General features: G+C 41.6%; 1 protein-coding gene across 1 annotated transcript in view; it reads right to left on the reverse strand.

Annotated features, from left to right (window-relative positions):
* Positions 1 to 14,247: 14,247 nt before the first annotated feature.
* Positions 14,248 to 17,620, reverse strand: part of LOC123506458 (homeobox protein engrailed-1-B-like) — a 92,245-nt gene continuing 88,872 nt past the window's right edge. The window contains 1 exon segment of the mRNA XM_045258565.1: positions 14,248 to 16,876. Coding sequence (XP_045114500.1) covers positions 16,763 to 16,876 — 114 coding nt within the window. The 3' untranslated portion in view covers positions 14,248 to 16,762.

Genomic DNA, 17,620 nt, shown 5'->3' on the forward strand with positions numbered 1-17,620 from the left:
GTATTTTAAGTCTTTTTCCATTTTTAATTTGAGTCTTGAGCCATTTTTTAGGCTAATTTATTCCTGTATCATTTTTGGTGTTTCCTTTTGATTTATTGTTAAGCCATTTGTTCAGGCACTTTTTATTTTTGAGTCTATTTTCCCATCTTTAATTTGATTCTTTGGCCATTTTTTTTCACTCATATTTATTCCTGTGCCATTTTTTTTGTCCCTGCTTTTAATTCAATGCTAAGCCATTTTTTTCAGGGACTTTCTATTGTGAGTTCTTTTCCCTGTCTTTAATTTGATTCCTTGGCCATTTTTTTCAGGGTATTTTATTCCTGTGCCATTTTTTGTCTTTGCTTTTAATGTACTGTGAAACCATTTTTTTTCTCAGGAACTCTCTATTTTAAGTCTTTTTTCTATCTCTAATTTGATTCCTGAGCCATTTTTTCAGGGTAACTTATTCCATGTCATTTTTTTTTCTTTGCTTTTTTTATTTACATGATTTTTTTTTTTTACGTGTGATATTTGCTTCCGTGGCATTCTTTTCACTCACATTCCTTCTGTGCCATTCATTCGGTTCCATTTCTAACATTTTCAAAGTATTAATATATTGCCCTGATTAATTCTTGTAGTAGTAGTAGTAGTAGTAGTAGTAGTAGTTGTTGTTGTTGTTGTTGTTGTTGTTGTTGTTGTTGTTGTTGTTGTTGTTGTTGTTGTTCTAACATTTTCAAAGTACTAATATATTGCCCAGATTAATTTTTTCTTCCTGTGAGTGTCGGGGGAGAGGGAGGAGTGTGGGGCAAGGAAGATGGGGGAGAGAGTGAGGGTAATTTTCGTTGCCAGAGAAGTTATTGCTCTTTCGTTAGTGTATTTTTTCTCTCTCTCATTCACAGCGTCTTCTTTTCTCATTTACTCTAGGGACAAGATGAGGAGGACACACACACACACACACACACACACACACACACACACACACACACACACACACACACACACACACACACACACACACACACACACACACACACACACACACACACATTCTCTCTCTCTCTCTCTCTCTCTCTCTCTCTCTCTCTCTCTCTCTCTCTCTCTCTCTCTCTCTCTCTCTCTCTCTCTCTCTCTCTCTCTCTCTTACAATATCACTAAAAGTAAATAATTTTTGCTTATAATCCTCTCACCGTCACTCGATCCTTGTAATTTGCAATTCTTAGTCCTTTTTCTCACTCTAAATAAGACTAAACCTCCTGCCTCGTCCACTTATTGATTCCTATTACTCCTCTTATCCCTTCACAATTCAGTTATTAATCTACTAGTGTGTGTGTGTGTGTGTGTGTGTGTGTGTGTGTGTGTGTGTGTGTGTGTGTGTGTGTGTGTGTGTGTGTGTGTGTGTGTGTGTGTGTGTGTGGACAGCTTAAGAAACACACCCAGACATACATCACAGAACTAAATGGTGGTAATTATTCCTCTTCAGCACTTGGAGCATAATTAAAACAAGGGAGGAAGTCTAATGAACAGGACCCAGTGAGAGAGAGAGAGAGAGAGAGAGAGAGAGAGAGAGAGAGAGAGAGAGAGAGAGAGAGAGAGAGAGAGAACTCTCTCTCTCTCTCTCTCTCTCTCTCTCTCTCTCTCTCTCTCTCTCTCTCTCTAACACCATTACTCGCTCTTCACATCTTTCATCCTATACATTCAAACTCACTCATCCAAACCCGTTACCCTTCACTTTATACTCCTTACCCAAGAGAGAGAGAGAGAGAGAGAGAGAGAGAGAGACGAGGGGGGAGGGGGGGAGCTGCATCAATCACAGTTCAAGATTAAAGTGGTGTTGTGTCAGTGGCCTAAACTCTTCTCTGGCTCCCCCAAGGCGCCATCGCGGACCCGCCCTGTTTGTCCGACCTTTGCCTGTGTTTTGCTCTGTTTTCGGCAACACTGCTGGTTTTCAGGGACGCGAGGGACAAAGAGAAAGTGTACGAGAGGGTGGAAGGTCATGTTTCGTGGACCAACATGTTGATTTCCTAACCGGATCGTGTTTAAAATGCAAGTTAGGATGAAAGATAGTGTGTTTGAAAGATTGTGGTATTGAAGGGAAAAAAACACGCTCTACTCACCACTTTTATATTAATCCCTTCAGTACTGGAACGCATTTTTACCATGAGTTTTGTGTACGACAAGACGATTTTATTGACATTAGAAGAGTCTATGAAGGTCAAAAGATTAATGGCTACAGTCTTCACTATTTTAATCCCAACATAAGGATCTGAAGCTGTATAAAATCACCAAATAGTAACGAAAATGAATAGGAAAAACGCGTCATGGTACTGAAGGGATTAACATGTAAGGTTTTAGGTGAGAAAAGAATGGGTTTAGAAAGAAATGTTGAAGTTTATTGGCATATATCATCGTTTAGTGAATCAAGGCGTAAAATTAAGAAATACGAAGGAAAGTTAAGACGTAAGGGCGATGAGGATAAGTAAGGAATCCAGTTATGCAAGAATTACGCACGTGATGAGCGAATGAATGAACTTACTGACTTAATCGTGCGCATGTGCAAGATTTGGCGCCTCTGTTGGTCTATAAATACGCGAAGCTGGTAAGAAATGAATTTTGGTTCTTTTGTTAGTAGTATGAGCTCTCTCTCTCTCTCTCTCTCTCTCTCTCTCTCTCTCTCTCTCTCTCTCTCTCTCTCTCTCTCTCTCTCTCTCTCTCTCTGACACGTACACTCATCACATCGCCAGATCCGGATAGATAGGAAACCAACACCGGATGTGGATCGTTTATCTCTTTTTAATTAACATGTACGAATGTCTGAGCGAATCTCCCCGTGTTATTTACTTTGCTGTGAGATCTTCGACTGTTTCGGAGCGTCGGGATGAATGTGTGTTATCAGTATTCCATCCCATTGATCCGCTGGGTATCATGCGAGGGACTGTTTTGGTAAAGGAATGCTATAAAGTTCTCTTTCTGCATCCGGTGTGTTAGAGAACTGAGAGAGAGAGAGAGAGAGAGAGAGAGAGAGTATTGTTCTTTCTCTTATACTTCATTCTTTAAAGCAGATTTCAAACCCTTATGGATGACTATAGTGAGGTTTTAGTGACTTTTTGAGAGAGAGAGAGAGAGAGAGAGAGAGAGAGAGAGAGAGAGAGAGAGTTGTCCCTTCTTTTATACTTCATTCTCTAAAGCAGATTTCAAAGCCCTCATGGATATACTAATGACGATTTTAGTTATTTTTCCCTCTTTATAAAACAGAAATCTGAAATCATCCCCAAGATCATGTAAACGTCTGTGAAAACTCGAGTTAAGTTTGCTAGTTTAGTTTTGCACCAAGTGTTTGTGTAATACGGTGCAAGGATCCTTTCTGAGGGTGTGTATTCGCAGCACTTGAGTCAGTAATGGTCGTTTGGCAGAGGAAGTGATGTGCCGACTTGATAATTACTGTATTTAGTGAGTAAAGGGTCTTGCGGTAGAGAGAGGGATCAGGAATATGCGATCAGAGTGAAAGGGTTAGAGGTAATTTGGTAAACACCTGGGTTAGCGCACACACACACACACACACACACACACACACACACACACACACACACACACACACACACACACACACACACACGCTTCCACTTGAGTTCTATTACATGGTCTGTTCTAAATTATATACTTGTGTGAAAATTATACCATGTAATTGTATGATTTTACTGGCGAGTTTATTTCTCTGCTCACATTTTATTCAGCTCCTTATCTTGTATCTGTTGGGACGTTTCTCCGCCGTACGTATTTACTCATTTCCATGAAGATCCCCGCGTACGTTTCACTAATGGTCGCTTTCTGATGCTACAATATATACTTTCGTCTCTAGTCCGTGTAATTTCGTTCGTTTCGTATTGTTTTTATCTTTCTCTCAAGTCTTCAGCAATTATCTTATCTATTAGTTCTTACTGGGTGCTCTCTCTCTCTCTCTCTCTCTCTCTCTCTCTCTCTCTCTCTCTCTCTCTCTCTCTCTCTCTCTCTCTCTCTCTCTCTCTCTCTCTCTCTCTCTCTCACACACTTTCCTTCCTAACTAGATTTTTCCCGCCTTCCCTCCCTCCTTCCCTCCCTCCAGCGTTCATTACCTCCGCTCTTCAAAAAATCGCCTCAGATAAACTCAGAGGAAGTTGGGCGGCCTTAGCGCGGCGCCTCAGACTCGCATGACCATTTTTACGTTTACTAATGAGGCGACGTAACTCTTGGCGCCGAGTTTAATTAACAAAGGAGTCGCGAGAGGGAGAGAGAGAGAAGCAGCGGAGGAAGAATTTGGAAGCTTCGGATTTTATTTTTCTTCTGCTCTCCCTCTCCTCTCTTGCTCTCCCTTTCTCCCTCGTCCTCTCTCCCTCTTCCTCTCTCCCTCTCTCCGTTTCGAACTCGTAAACAACTGCTCTCCTTCCTTCGCAGTTTTCTTCTCTTGTTTCATTATCTCGAAGCTTCATTGCAGCCTCGATTTGGTTTACGAGCATTCAGGATTACGTTAAGTTAGCTGCGTGGTGGTGACGCGGAGAAGGGAAAGGAAAGGTGGAGAGGATTGCTACGTAGAGATAATGAGAGGAATAAGAGGAGGAGGAGGAGGAGGAGGAGGAGAGGGTGGGATGAAGAAGTGGTATGAAACAGGTAGGAGTGATTATTTGCATAGGCCAGAGAGAGAGAGAGAGAGAGAGAGGAGAGAGAAAAAAAAACCCAGTAAGTAGAAGAACACAGGAAGAGGAAGAAAACATGAGTTAGAAAGATTATTGAAGCGAAACACACACACACACACACACACACACACACACACACACACACACACACACACACACACACACACCGCGTAGTGTAGTAGTTAGCACGCTCGACTCACACTCGAGAGGGTCCGGGTTCGAGTCCCGGAGGCGGCGAGGCAAATGGGCAAGCCTCTTAATGTGTAGCCCCTGTTCACCTAGCAGTAAATAGGTACGGGATGTTACTCGAGGGATTGTGGCCTCGCTTTCCCGGTGTGTGGAGTGTGTTGTGGTCTCAGTCCTACCCGAAGATCGGTCTATGAGCTCTGAGCTCGCTCCGTAATGGGGAAGACTGGCTGGGTGACCAGCAGACGACCGAGGTGAAAAAAATACACACACACACACACACACACACACACACACACACACACACACACACACACACACACACACACACACACACACACACACACGTCTCATGTAATCTCAAGTCTCACAGGAGCGAAGGATGCACGGGCAGGATTCTAGTGTAGCTTCCTGTGGCGCTGCGTGGAGGTGGAGGGCGGCAGACGGAAGGGGCGACCACACATATATCTCTGTCGTGAACCTGTTTATTGTGGTGCGTGTAAGAGGCAAATTACGCGCATGCCGATGGGAGGATTACTTTCGCAAACATCACTGGCGGGGGCGAAGAGCGGCAGCGTGGAGACAGGAAGCAACCGTCCCCGTCAGGCTCATTACTCAAACTCATGTAGGTATGCAGTGTTTTGTTTCGGGATAGTTTTAGTGAGTAAGATCGATATTTTGGGCGCTGTAGAAGTGGAAAGTTGGGGTTATTTTGTCGTCGTGGTAATATCAGTTGTTTACATTACTCAAGGTTATTTTAGTACTGGGACGCATTTTTTTTTTATTTACATTAGGCAGGCTTCATGGAGGTCAGAAGATTAACAGCCAGAGTCTTCACTATTTTTAATCCACCACGTAAGTTTCTGAAGCTGAATAAAATCACCAAATGTAAGAAGAATGAATGAATAGGAGAACGTGTAATGGTACTGAAGGAGTTAAATACTGCATATAGACAGCTTTTGATGATTCTTGGACGGTTTGGTAAAGAAATTAAGGTTTCTTGTTAACATTTAGCATATGCATGACTGGAAAAAGTATTATGTTAAAGTAGGCAGGCTGTTTTTCTTGGTAACACTAGTACTTCAAGCTTAACCCCTTCAGTACTGGGACACATATTTACCACGAAATTTGGGTGTAATTAGACGATTTTATTTATATTAGGAAGGGTCTGTGGAGGTCAGAAGTTTAATGGCTAGAGTCTTCACTATATTAATCCCCAAGTAAGTTTCTGAAGCTGTGTAAAATCACCAAATAATAAGCAGAATAATCATGAAAACGTGTCCTGGCACTGAAGGGATTAAATACATAGACGATTAGTGATGATTCTAGGACGGTTTGGTGGAGAAATTAATGTTTTTTGTCATTATTTAAACATGCATGAGTGGTTAAGTGTTTGCTCAATTAGTAAGGCAGTGTTTTTTTTTTTATGTTAACACCCTTGCTTTATATTGTTCAAGCTTAAACACATAGACGATCTTGATGATTCTGCGACTATTTGGCTGAGAAATTAAGTTTTTATCAAGATTTAGCACATGGATGAGTGGAAAAGTGTTTGTTCACACAGGTAGGCAGGTTTTCACGATTCCGGTTAAGTGAAGTGAATGAGATCGAGAGTTTTGCCTTGAGAAAATGAAAGTGGCGTCTTGTTTAGCTTTGAATTACGAGTTAGTGGTGAAAGTATCAGTCAGGCTCAGATACGCAGTTTCTGGCGATTCCGAACAGCTTATGTATAATTTGGTGTGTAGAAAGTGAAAAGAAGCTGAAAAAAGAATCGCTATCAATCAGAATAAGACACTTCACCAGTTTTAGACAATTTACAACATGATAATTGAATGGGATTGATAATTTTGGTTACATAAATTGAAACGGGAATCCATGTTTGGCCTGGCTGGATGAGAGTTCGTGTGATTTTTTTTTTTTTTTTTTATCTGGGGAGCGAGGTGAGGGAAGGTAGGCGAGCAGGTTTGGACAATTCCGGAACAGGTTAATTGGCCGTGATCGATAATTCCGAGCTGAGAAATTGAAAGGGGAAGTCATGCGTCCATCTTGGGATCTTGCTGGGGGAAAATTGTGAAGAGGAGCGTCAATCAAACAACAACAGGTATATGCGGTTCTGGTCAATTGCGGAACAGGTTAATTGAATGAGAGCGATAATTTCGACCGGAGAAATTGAAAAACGAAATTCCACCGTGTCCGTTCTGAGCTCTCCGGTGATTGAGGAACCGTGTAATGGCCGGAGATTTATGACGAGACATGCTGGGTGTTATCAGTTATCCCGGGGACGTGAGAGAGGCGTATCATCAAGGCAAATAGTACCAAGGTTATAATTACGCCTCACAAGGACGTTCATCGGTAAACCCTCGCCATACGATCAGCTTCACACCATCTCAGGCATCAGTTTTGTCCTTTTTTTTTGTTAAAGGCTGACCAGATGCTTCCCGGCTCCTCTCCCTTATCAAGACCATCGGATCGTTACCGCAACAAGGAGCTAACAAGACTATAATCGGGCATTTATTATCAATCTTTACGCAGTGAGGAAGTCCGCGAGTTACGACCCAGTACCTAACGGAAGTCCCCTCTTCGATGCCGTGTCGTCGCGTGCAGCACATGGCGGGCGTACGATGCTAATCACTAATGACTTCGCGGTGATGTATCTCTCTCCCTCCTTTATCTCTCCTTGAATTACCTCCGACCTCTGACTGCACTCCTATTACCACCGCGATGAACTGCTGCCTAAAGTTTACAAGTCTGTGTGTGTGAGAGAGAGACAGACAGATTCAGAAACGCTTTGCTCTCTCACGACGACAATCTTCAAGGGCTCTAGTTGAAGATACTGTTTCTAAGGCTATTTGTATTGATCTGGTGATGGATTAGCAAGATTTCTAGTGTATCATAAGGGGGAACTGTCTTGAAAAACCCGGCTGGTCATCAATAGGGACTTGAATAATTGTCCTGGTTAAAGAGCATGGCGTTTCTGTACATGGCCGACAGAGACAGACAGAGGAAGAGAAAGAGGGTATTGTGGGTGCTCCTTACCGTGTGATAACCTGAAAGACAACATAAAATAAGGAGGAAAAGTACCGGGTTTTTTTTATACCTCCTCTATCAAACCTTTTTCATACATAGAGAGGTGAAAGGTAGTCTATTTCAGTTAATCCCGCCCTTTTTCTAACACACAGACTTGTTTTAGAGCAATTACATGGAAATACGGGGTGGTCCAGTGCGGGTTTGTGGTCCATCTTCTTGTAATTGATAGATAATAAGCAACCCGAAGATGGACCGGAGCACGAAAGGAAGACAAGACGAGTCGTGGAACAGAAAAGGTGAAGGAGGATGAGGATAAAGGAAGAGAAAGTGGACGTAGACAGGAATAGAAAGAGAGAAAAAGTGAAGGTTGCAGGAATGGGAGAAAAAGATTAGTGGAGACAGGAGTGGAAGTAGACGAGGATAAAGGAAGAAGAAATAAAGGAAAGCAGAAATGGAAGAAGAGAATGGTGGAAACAGGAGTGGAGGTAGACGAGGATAGAGAGAGAGTGGAGGAAGATAGCAGTGAAAAGGGAATAATGAAGATAGGAGTGAAGAAAAGTATTGATGGAGAGAGTGATTCAAGGAAGACAAGTAAGTGCAGATAGATATGACTGGAGGGAGAAAATGATGATAGGACGAAAGGAGAGGAAGGTTTAGTGGTGATAGAACGGAGAGAAGTTATGAAGGAAGGAAAGAGTCGGTAGGGACAAGCTGGTGAAGGCAAACGAGAATAGACGAACAAGTGAAGAAAAAAAAAAAAACAGTAAAGGGAGACAGTTTTTAAGACAAAGCTGAGGGGAAAGGAGTTAGAGAAGGAATGTCAAAGTAGATAAAAATAAAGAATTAGAGAAAGATGAGGTGAAAATACACGAATGAAGAACAAAACTAAACATTACAAGGTGAAGAACAAGACAAAGACAGACGTGGTGGTGGTGGTGGTGGCGGTGGTGGTGAGGTGAGGAGGAGAGGAAACATCTACTTTACACGAGCACCGGCAATAAAATGCTTCACAGCTCGGAGCACCGTGCAAGCGGGACGAACCTTCGGTCATGAGAGCTAAATAAACTTGTATCCAGGGGTAGAATTAACCTTAATAACACACATTCGCAGGTAAGAAAGCACAATTAACGCGTCCTGCCCGTAATTCGAGTGAACCAGTTTCCCTTCCGTTCCCGCCGGTGGGTTCGAAGCCTCGCCTCTGCTACGGATCTGGTCTCGAAGCGGTGAATCCTAATTTTCCGCTCACGGTGAAATAATACCACGTCTCCTCCCGCTCCCTCCCGCCTCCTCTCGCCTGACCAGTAGCGGGAGGTGTTTGTATCCCTTCCTATCGCGTCCTCTTTGTTTTTTACCTGTATAGATTGTCAGGTGAGCGGGGAGAGGCGAGAGGAGACAAGAGAAGGGACACAGTGGCAGGACGTGAAGAACGGAAGGGAGAGAATAATAAAGAAGAAAAAAAAAAACTTCCTCTGCTCGACCAGACCACCAAACTTTCGGTAAGTGAAATCGCCAAATTTATGTCCTCATCTTTTTATGTTCAGTTTTTTTTTTTTTTTTTCATCCGTCTGTGGTATTTTGGGGTTATTATTAATAGATTTTCTTTGCCCCATTTGTTTTTATCTGTTTCCTTGCAGGTCTCTATTTAAGAAAGTAAATATGAGGTGGGAGTTATTTTAATGAACCACTTATCTCTTATAATATTTCCTTACCACTCGCTGCGTCTACAGGAGGAGGAGCAGGAGGGAGGAGGAGGAGGAGGAGGAGGAGGAGTAGGAGTAGGAGTAGGAGGAGGAGGAGTAAAAATAGTAGGAGAAGGAGGAGGAGAAAAAGGATGAGGAATTGCTTCGTCATCATCTTGCTTGTTCTCTTTTTCTCCTCATCCTTTCTTTCTCTCCCTGTCAATTATTCTCTTTCTCTCTTTTCACTCTCCCACACTCCTTTCTTTGTAAAACCCTCTAATACCCTTTCTCTGTTGCACATTTTTACCATCACTCTTTTGACACGCTTCCTTTTTCTATTTCTCATCTCATCTCATCTCATCATCTCCTAACATGCTAAAGTCACGTTTTTTCCCCATCCACTGTTATTCTTTCTCTTCGTTACACATTGTTCCTTTCTGTCACTTTTCTCTAACCTCCTCCATCTTTTCTCCTCAGGTTACCGTTAATATTCATCTTATTTTATTGTTTTTGACTGGAATTCTTTGTTTTCTGTATATAATATTGGTTTTTCTTTTACCTGTGACGATTTTCAGGAGATTGCTACTGATTTTTCTGGGAACGGTGTCAGAAATCTGGATCCTGTTGTGATTTTCTGGAGATTTTGATGTTAGTTGTATGAATTATGTGTGTAAAATTGGGAAATATATGTTTAGATTGATGTGTTGTATAATATTGTTGGAGTATGGAGTGATGAGAGAGAGAGAGAGAGAGAGAGAGAGAGAGAGAGAGAGAGAGAGAGAGAGAGAGAGAGTGGGATGGGGAGATACTTCACTCAGTTTCAATGTAAATAGTAATGTGTTGACTTGTTGATTAGCGCAATAAAAGTGATGATGAAGATGATAATGATAATAGTAATAATAGTAATGATAATAATAATAGTATTAATAATAATAATAATAATAATAATAATAATAATAATAATGCATTAAATCTATGACGATAAATACTAATAAGAAGGTCAATAAATCATGTTGTTTATGATGCACTACTACTACGAACAGTAAAACACACACACACACACACACACACACACACACACACACACACACACACACACACACACACACACACACACACACACACACACACACAGATACAAAGGAGAAACTCGATATAACGCTTAAAACACATAAGTAAAAAAGAAAAAAAAAGAAAAACAAGAAAAAGAAGAGGAAAAAAGTACAATATAATATTTAGAGGGATGGAATTACTAACATACATACATAAAAATAGATGCAAAGGAAGAAATATTGATAGAGCACTTAAAACACAGAAGTTAAAAAAAGAAAAACATTAAAAGAGAGAAGAAAAGAGGAAAGAAGTGGTGCGTAATGCTTAGATAGATAAACAACTCACAGACATACAATTAGATACACACAAAGAAATCTTGATAAGTACTTAAAAAAAAGAAACCAATTAAAAAGAAAATGACAGGAAAAGTAAAGAGGAAAAAAGTACTGCATGATGTTTAGATAGATATAAAAAACTCAGACATACAAATAGGTACAAAGGAAGAAATCTTGATAAAGGACTTAAAAAAAAACAAGTTAAAAAGAAAAAGAAAGAAAAGGAGAAGAGGAAAGGGTAAAATACACAGGAACACTGCATGATGTTTAGATAGAGAAGGAACTCAGACATATAAAAGACACAGGAAGAAATCTTGATAAAATACTTAAAAAAAAAATGAAGTTAAAAGAAAGAAAAAAAAAGAAGAAGAGGAAAAGGTAAAAATACACAGGAAGAAATCTTGATAGAATACTTAAAAGAAAAAAATAGATAAAGAAAAAAAAAAAAAAAAAAAAAGAGAAGAGGAAAGGGTACCGCTTCACGTTAAGATAGATAAATAACCTGCTTGCTTTATCTTGACGTAATTTATGCCAACAATTTGCATTTGAAGTACGCGCCGAGGGAGAGTGTGACACGGGCAGCAATGGTCATCACTGTCTACCAAAGCACGAGTCTGCGCTACATAATTAGTGACTGCTAAACCTTCATTATAATCTGACTTAACCAAGATGGAAAGCTCTCCTGGACGTCAACTGCTCAATTTTTTTTAACCTAATTACTGTTTTTTTCCCCACGTTGTTGTTGTTGTTGTTGTTGTTGTTGTTGGTGGTGGTGGTGGTGGTGTCATTGTTGTTTTCGTTGTTTTCGTTGTTATTGTTGTTTTCGTTGTGTTTGTTGGTTGTTGTTGTCATTATCGTTGTTGTTGTTATTGTCGTTGTTGTTGTCATTGTTGTTGTTGTCATTGTTGCTATTGTTATTGTTGTTGTTGTTGTATGATTTATATTTTTAGTGGGTTTTGTGTTTTCTTGTGTATTCAATCTTTTTTTTCAAGTTAAGTTTTTTTTTTCTATTTATGCTTTTAGGTATTTGAAATAGCACTATGTATATACTTTTTTCTTTTGTGTCTATCTTTTGTAAGGATTTAAGAGAAACATGTAGAGAGAGAGAGAGAGAGAGAGAGAGAGAGAGAGAGAGAGAGAGAGAGAGAGAGAGAGAGAATGTGTGTGTGTGTGTGTGTGTATTACTGCAAGATTCCCCAAAAAAACTGGATTAAGTTGTGTTAAGGTGCGTTATAATTCACCATATTAACAACACTTTTTTTTTACGTATATTTTTCCTTTTCCCTTTAAATGAAATAAAAAAAAAGCCCACAAAATTAACTTTACATAAAACAAAACACCATGAACTGAGTGACGCTGACGAGGTAAACGTATATAAAGTGTGTTTGTGTATGTGTGCTCGTGTGTTTGTGCGTTGAGAGGGTTTTCTTTCAAGTCACAATTCTATACTGTACTCTTAGCGATGCTCAGAAGACGTCACTATAAATCTGTGTTGAGAAATTTGATGTTACCTGCGTCTGGGTCTCGTGCTGCTTCCCTCGCAATGCATCAAGGCCTGTGCAGATAAAATAACAAGCGCTTGCCTTCCCTTGACTTATTGCCTCGGCTATTAAATTCTCTTTTTTTTCTATTTATATCTGATTATCATCTTTACTTTCGTGCATATAAGGAGAGACGAGCCTTAAGCCAGAGAGAGAGAGAGAGAGAGAGAGAGAGAGAGAGAGAGAGAGAGAGAGAGAGAGAAAGAGGAGGAGGAGGAGGAGGAGGAGGAGGAGGAGGAAGAAACAAGTCAAGAAGGGAGATAGAACTGGAGGAGGACCAGTAGGAAGAGGAAAAAGAGGTAATTAAGACGCGGATGAGGCAAGAGAGAGAGAGAGAGAGAGAGAGAGAGAGAGAGAGAGAGAGAGAGAGAGACCGAGAACGTGTCTTATCTCAGAACAAGACAGACGGGGACAACACACGTCAGCCTCGGCCATGTATCATTAAGAATAACTCTCTCGTCCCCCATTGGTTAAAAAAAGGTGAGACTTCCTTACCTTGCCTTACCTGGACTGCACACCTGACCACTGGGACCCCGCGCTGGTGTGACTGATGAGGCTGGATAAAAGTGTGCCCTTGCAAAGCTTGTGTATAAGACTAGGTAGATAAAGAGGCTGGAATGTTGATAGGTGAATAGATAAATGTGTTGTAGAAATTGATAATGTTTAGATGTTTATTTACTTTTGTGTGGGTTCTCTTGTGTATAAGAATAAGTAGATAGGCAGGTTGGAAGGTTGAGAGATGAATAGATAAACGTGCTGTTGAGATAGATAATGTTTGGGTGTTTATATTTATTTTTGCATGTATTCTATCACGCATAAAGTATAGATAGATACATAAGGATAGATAGACAGCCAGACAGATAAAGAGATGAATAAGTAAATGAATCGATAAATAAACAGACAAATAGATAGGTATATGTGGTGTAGAAATAGATAATGTTTAGGTGTTTTTATTTACTTTTATGTGGATTATCACAGAAAAAAATATAGATAGATAAAGATGGATAGATAGACAGCCAGACAGATAAAGAGATGAATAGGTAAATTGATCGATAAATAGACAGACAAATAGGTAGTAAATGTTTTGTAGAAATAAATAATGTTTGAGTGTTTTTATTGATTTTTATATGGATTATCACAGAAAAAAATAACGATAGATAAAGATGGATAGATAGACAGCCAGACAGATAAAGAGATGAATAGGTAAGTTGATCGATAAATAGACAGACAAATAGACACTTTATTATGTAAGAGGGAAAAATGGCCAAGGGCAACAAAAAATAAAAGGAAACGCCCACTTAATTGCGAGTTCCCGTGCAGGTCAAAGATTTAACCGAAAGAAACTTCCATATAAAAAGAACTCAAGTCTTAGGAAGATGGAAATACAGAAGTAGGTAGAGAGTTCCAGAGTTTACCAGAGAAAGGTATGAATGATTGGGAGTACTGGTTAACTCTTGCATTAGAAAGTTAGGGGCCGCCGTGGTGCAGTGGAACCATGCGTGCGGGGTCTCCAAGCGCACGGGTTCGAATCCTCTCCACGGTCCGAGTGTAGGTTGGGCTTCCTCACTCGGGGCAACGGTTTCCGAGCGGGTAGGCTTTGAGATAGGAGGTGCCACATAAAGTACCCCCTTTAGCCCAGAAATTCCCGTGAAAAGCCCACATTGTATAAATAGAAAAATAAAAAAGTGAGTGAGAGGAAGAGGAAAGAGAAGACTTGTACGTAAACAGTTACAAAATCTACACTTATTTTCTCCACAGCATGAAATAAATAAAAATCCAGTGTTGATATACAATTTTATTTACAATGTTTTAGTTTGGTGGGCCGGTGGGGGGGTAGTGGGCATCGGGGTGTTAATGAGGGGAACACCTGAGATGTGAGGAGGATGGGGAAGCTGCGGCGAGGACGATGAGGGAGTCACTTATAGATACTGGGAACTTATGAGAGACATGAGACTTAGACAGACTGAGGTGTATTGTGAGGAAAAAAGAGAGCGGAGGGGAGAAGGAAATTGTATTGGTGAATTGGTAAGATACTGAGGAAAAAAAACATGAAAGAACTTCCTCCAACGGTTTATTGGGGAAGTGATTGGAAGCATGGAGATGAAGTTGTGATGTGAGATTTGGGAGCGAAGGAACGGAAGATAGGAAAGAAAATGACTGAAGGAACTTACTTGAGGAATGATGGATTAAGGAAATGAAGGAAGGCATGAGAATGAAGAGAAAGCATTGATGTGAGACTTAGGGAATGAAGGAACATGACAGAAGGAGCTTTGAAGGATGATGAATTGAGGAAAGGATGGGAAGGAAAGGGACCCGTTTTAGAGGAGGGAAGAGGGCCCAAGTAGGGGAATGGAGGATGGGGGATAGGGAGGGGATGAGAGGAAAGTTGGGTTTCTCAGACATAAATACATCATAAATTAGTCTACATAACCTGACACTGTACAGACTCCTCCTCCTGCAACGTTGTCACACGAAACGTTTTTTGTACAGAGAGGAAAAAAACGTTTCTGAGTCATGGCTAAATATCATCTTACATATAATAATAAAAAAACTGAGGTGTTACACATTAAACGTTTAGCATTCGTAGGAAAACGCCTCGCTGATTTTCGTTAGTTTGCGTCGGAGGTCTGTCGCCAAACACCTGGATAGGAGGAGGAAATTAACACAAAACGTTCTTAGCAAAACAGCTGGAACGTTTGACGGCTTCTTGAGTCCACTGAGAGAGACGACGAGAGAAAGTTTTGTTATTTTCACCACATTTTCACACAAAGTATCCTCCTCTTCACCATCTCTCTCTATCTCACCACCGTACGATTTCACTTCACTTCTCAACACCGTCCAAACTTTTCTCGGCTCACGAATGAAAAATAAAGAGTTTACACTACACTATAAACATCCCTTAATGGTATTCGTTCATATGGAGACTCTACACTGAAGAAGAGACAAGACGCTTCCCTCGCATCACACCTTGACTCTCAGATCACCTTGGTAAGAATTGTGACGTCACCAGGCTTTGTTTTGACACTTTTTCAATCACGTGAGGTCCACTTCCTCGTGTGTGTGTGTGTGTGTGTGTGTGTGTGTGTGTGTGTGTGTGTGTGTGTGTGTGTGTGTGTGTGTGTGTGTGTGTGTGTGTGTGCCCTCAGGATCCTTAAATTCATAAAGGATGCTCAAAAATAGGATAAGTGCCCCCGTATCCTGTAGATTCTCGCATCCTTGCTTCCATCTACCCCTACTCTTCCTCCTCCCTCCCTCCAACTCGTACTCCTCCTCCTACTCCTACTCTCCTCCTCCTCTTCTTGCACTTGCTCTTCCATCACTGATAACAAGGGCGGGCCTGTCTGCTCGTCTGTTTGTCTGTCATGTATGTTTGTTTTGGCCATCACAAGAGGGCCCTTGTTTCTCCTCGTCTCCGCTAACTCTGGTTCACTATTACCCTTTGTTAGTCTGCGGGATGAGTCGCTTCTCCCCTGACATGTTGAAGTACGAGACGAAGAGAGCATGTACGCCTGTCAGTAACGAGTGGAAGTGTTCGAGATTAGAGAAATCGGTCTAATTTTATGCGTCTACTTGATCGCTCATCACTTCTGGAGTCTCTTGTGGTGTGTACTTAATACTGAGCAGCGCGCGGGGAATCTTAAAATTGTTGGATTTCGTTTGATTTAGATTTCTTTCCCAGTGTGTTGTGTCCTTGCGTGTTGCCACTCTTGTGTGCTGGCGTTTTCTTTACCTGGTATCTTGGATAAGTTAGATAGAGCAACACCTTTCACTCGCACTTATACACCTGGAATTTCATTGATATTCTGATATTCTGGGATTCTTGGCAAGTGTCTCTTTGCACGTGTAGGGAAGGAACATGAATCCCACGCTTGTAGAACCTCTTGGTAATGACAGGTGTGGTTGGCAGCAGGTGGCGCGGTGCTGGCGACGAGGAGCGGTCGAGAACCCTCCTCTGTAATCGCCACCAGTGTTGCATTGCAGTGGTTGTGTACTGGTGGTGGTGTTGCTGATAGTGGTATTAATGTCCATGTTTGCGGTGTTTGTTTGGTTGGTGGTGTGGCGGCGATAGTAGTGTTGGTGTTACTAGTGTTGTTGATGAAAGTAGAAGTAGCAATCTGTCATTAGGAGAGCAACAGTAGCGCTGGGTCAGTGGGAGCTGCGGCTGCTGCGGCGACGACTGAGGCAGCGGCTGGAGCAGCGGAGGTCAGAGCTTGGTAGTGGTGGAGGTTGAGATACGGGGCCTTAGGAGCGGCGGCCGGGGTGTGGGAAGCCGCCGGCGAGAGCGAGGGCGAGCATCATACAGGCGGCAGTAGCTTGTCCTCGTCCTCCTCGCGTATGGGGATGGTGGAGTGGTTGTAGAGACCCTGAGCCATAAGCTGTAGTGCCAAAGGGTTTGTCTGCCCCTTGGCCTGCTGGGAGGGGCGGAGAGAAAGAGGAGAATCAGAAGGGAGACACAAATTGCGGTGTTGTTGATAAGGTTGAGATTGAAGATGGGACCTGCAGGAGAGAGTGAGGGCGTGGTGAAGGAGGATCATAAGACAGACACGGTGTACTGTTTTGAAGGGAGTGAAAGTGTTGATGGGAAAGGGAAGAGAAATACTAAGGCTGTGGAAGACGTGTAGCGGGTAAAGAACAATAGAGAAGAAGATGGAAAGAGGACAGAGGAAATAGGAAAATAGTTCACAAAGAAACATTGGTGAATAAGTTAAATGAATAAAAAAACATTAAAGAAAAATAATGAAATTGAAAAGAAGAAAGAAAAGAAAAAAAACATTCAAGAGAGAAACATCAGGAAAAATAAGCTAAGTAGAAAGAGAAAAGAGAAAAAGGGGACACGGAAGAGAGAATAAATGCTGTGTTGAGGGAAGGGAAGGGATGGAGGGGAGGGCGGCACCACCACCACCACCACCACCACCACCACCACCACCACCACCACCACCACCACCACCACCACCACCACCACCACCACCACCTCCATCAGCCTCACAGCTCGCCCCTTCAGCCTCATTTGAAATTATAATGTACATAAACAAACTTTGTGGAGAGGAAAAATAGAACTACGCAAACCTAAACTACATACAACACACACACACACACACACACACACACACACACACACACACACACACACACACACACACACACACACACAC

The sequence above is a fragment of the Portunus trituberculatus genome, chromosome 20, assembly GCF_017591435.1.
Source record: "Portunus trituberculatus isolate SZX2019 chromosome 20, ASM1759143v1, whole genome shotgun sequence".
NCBI lineage: Eukaryota > Metazoa > Arthropoda > Malacostraca > Decapoda > Portunidae > Portunus > Portunus trituberculatus.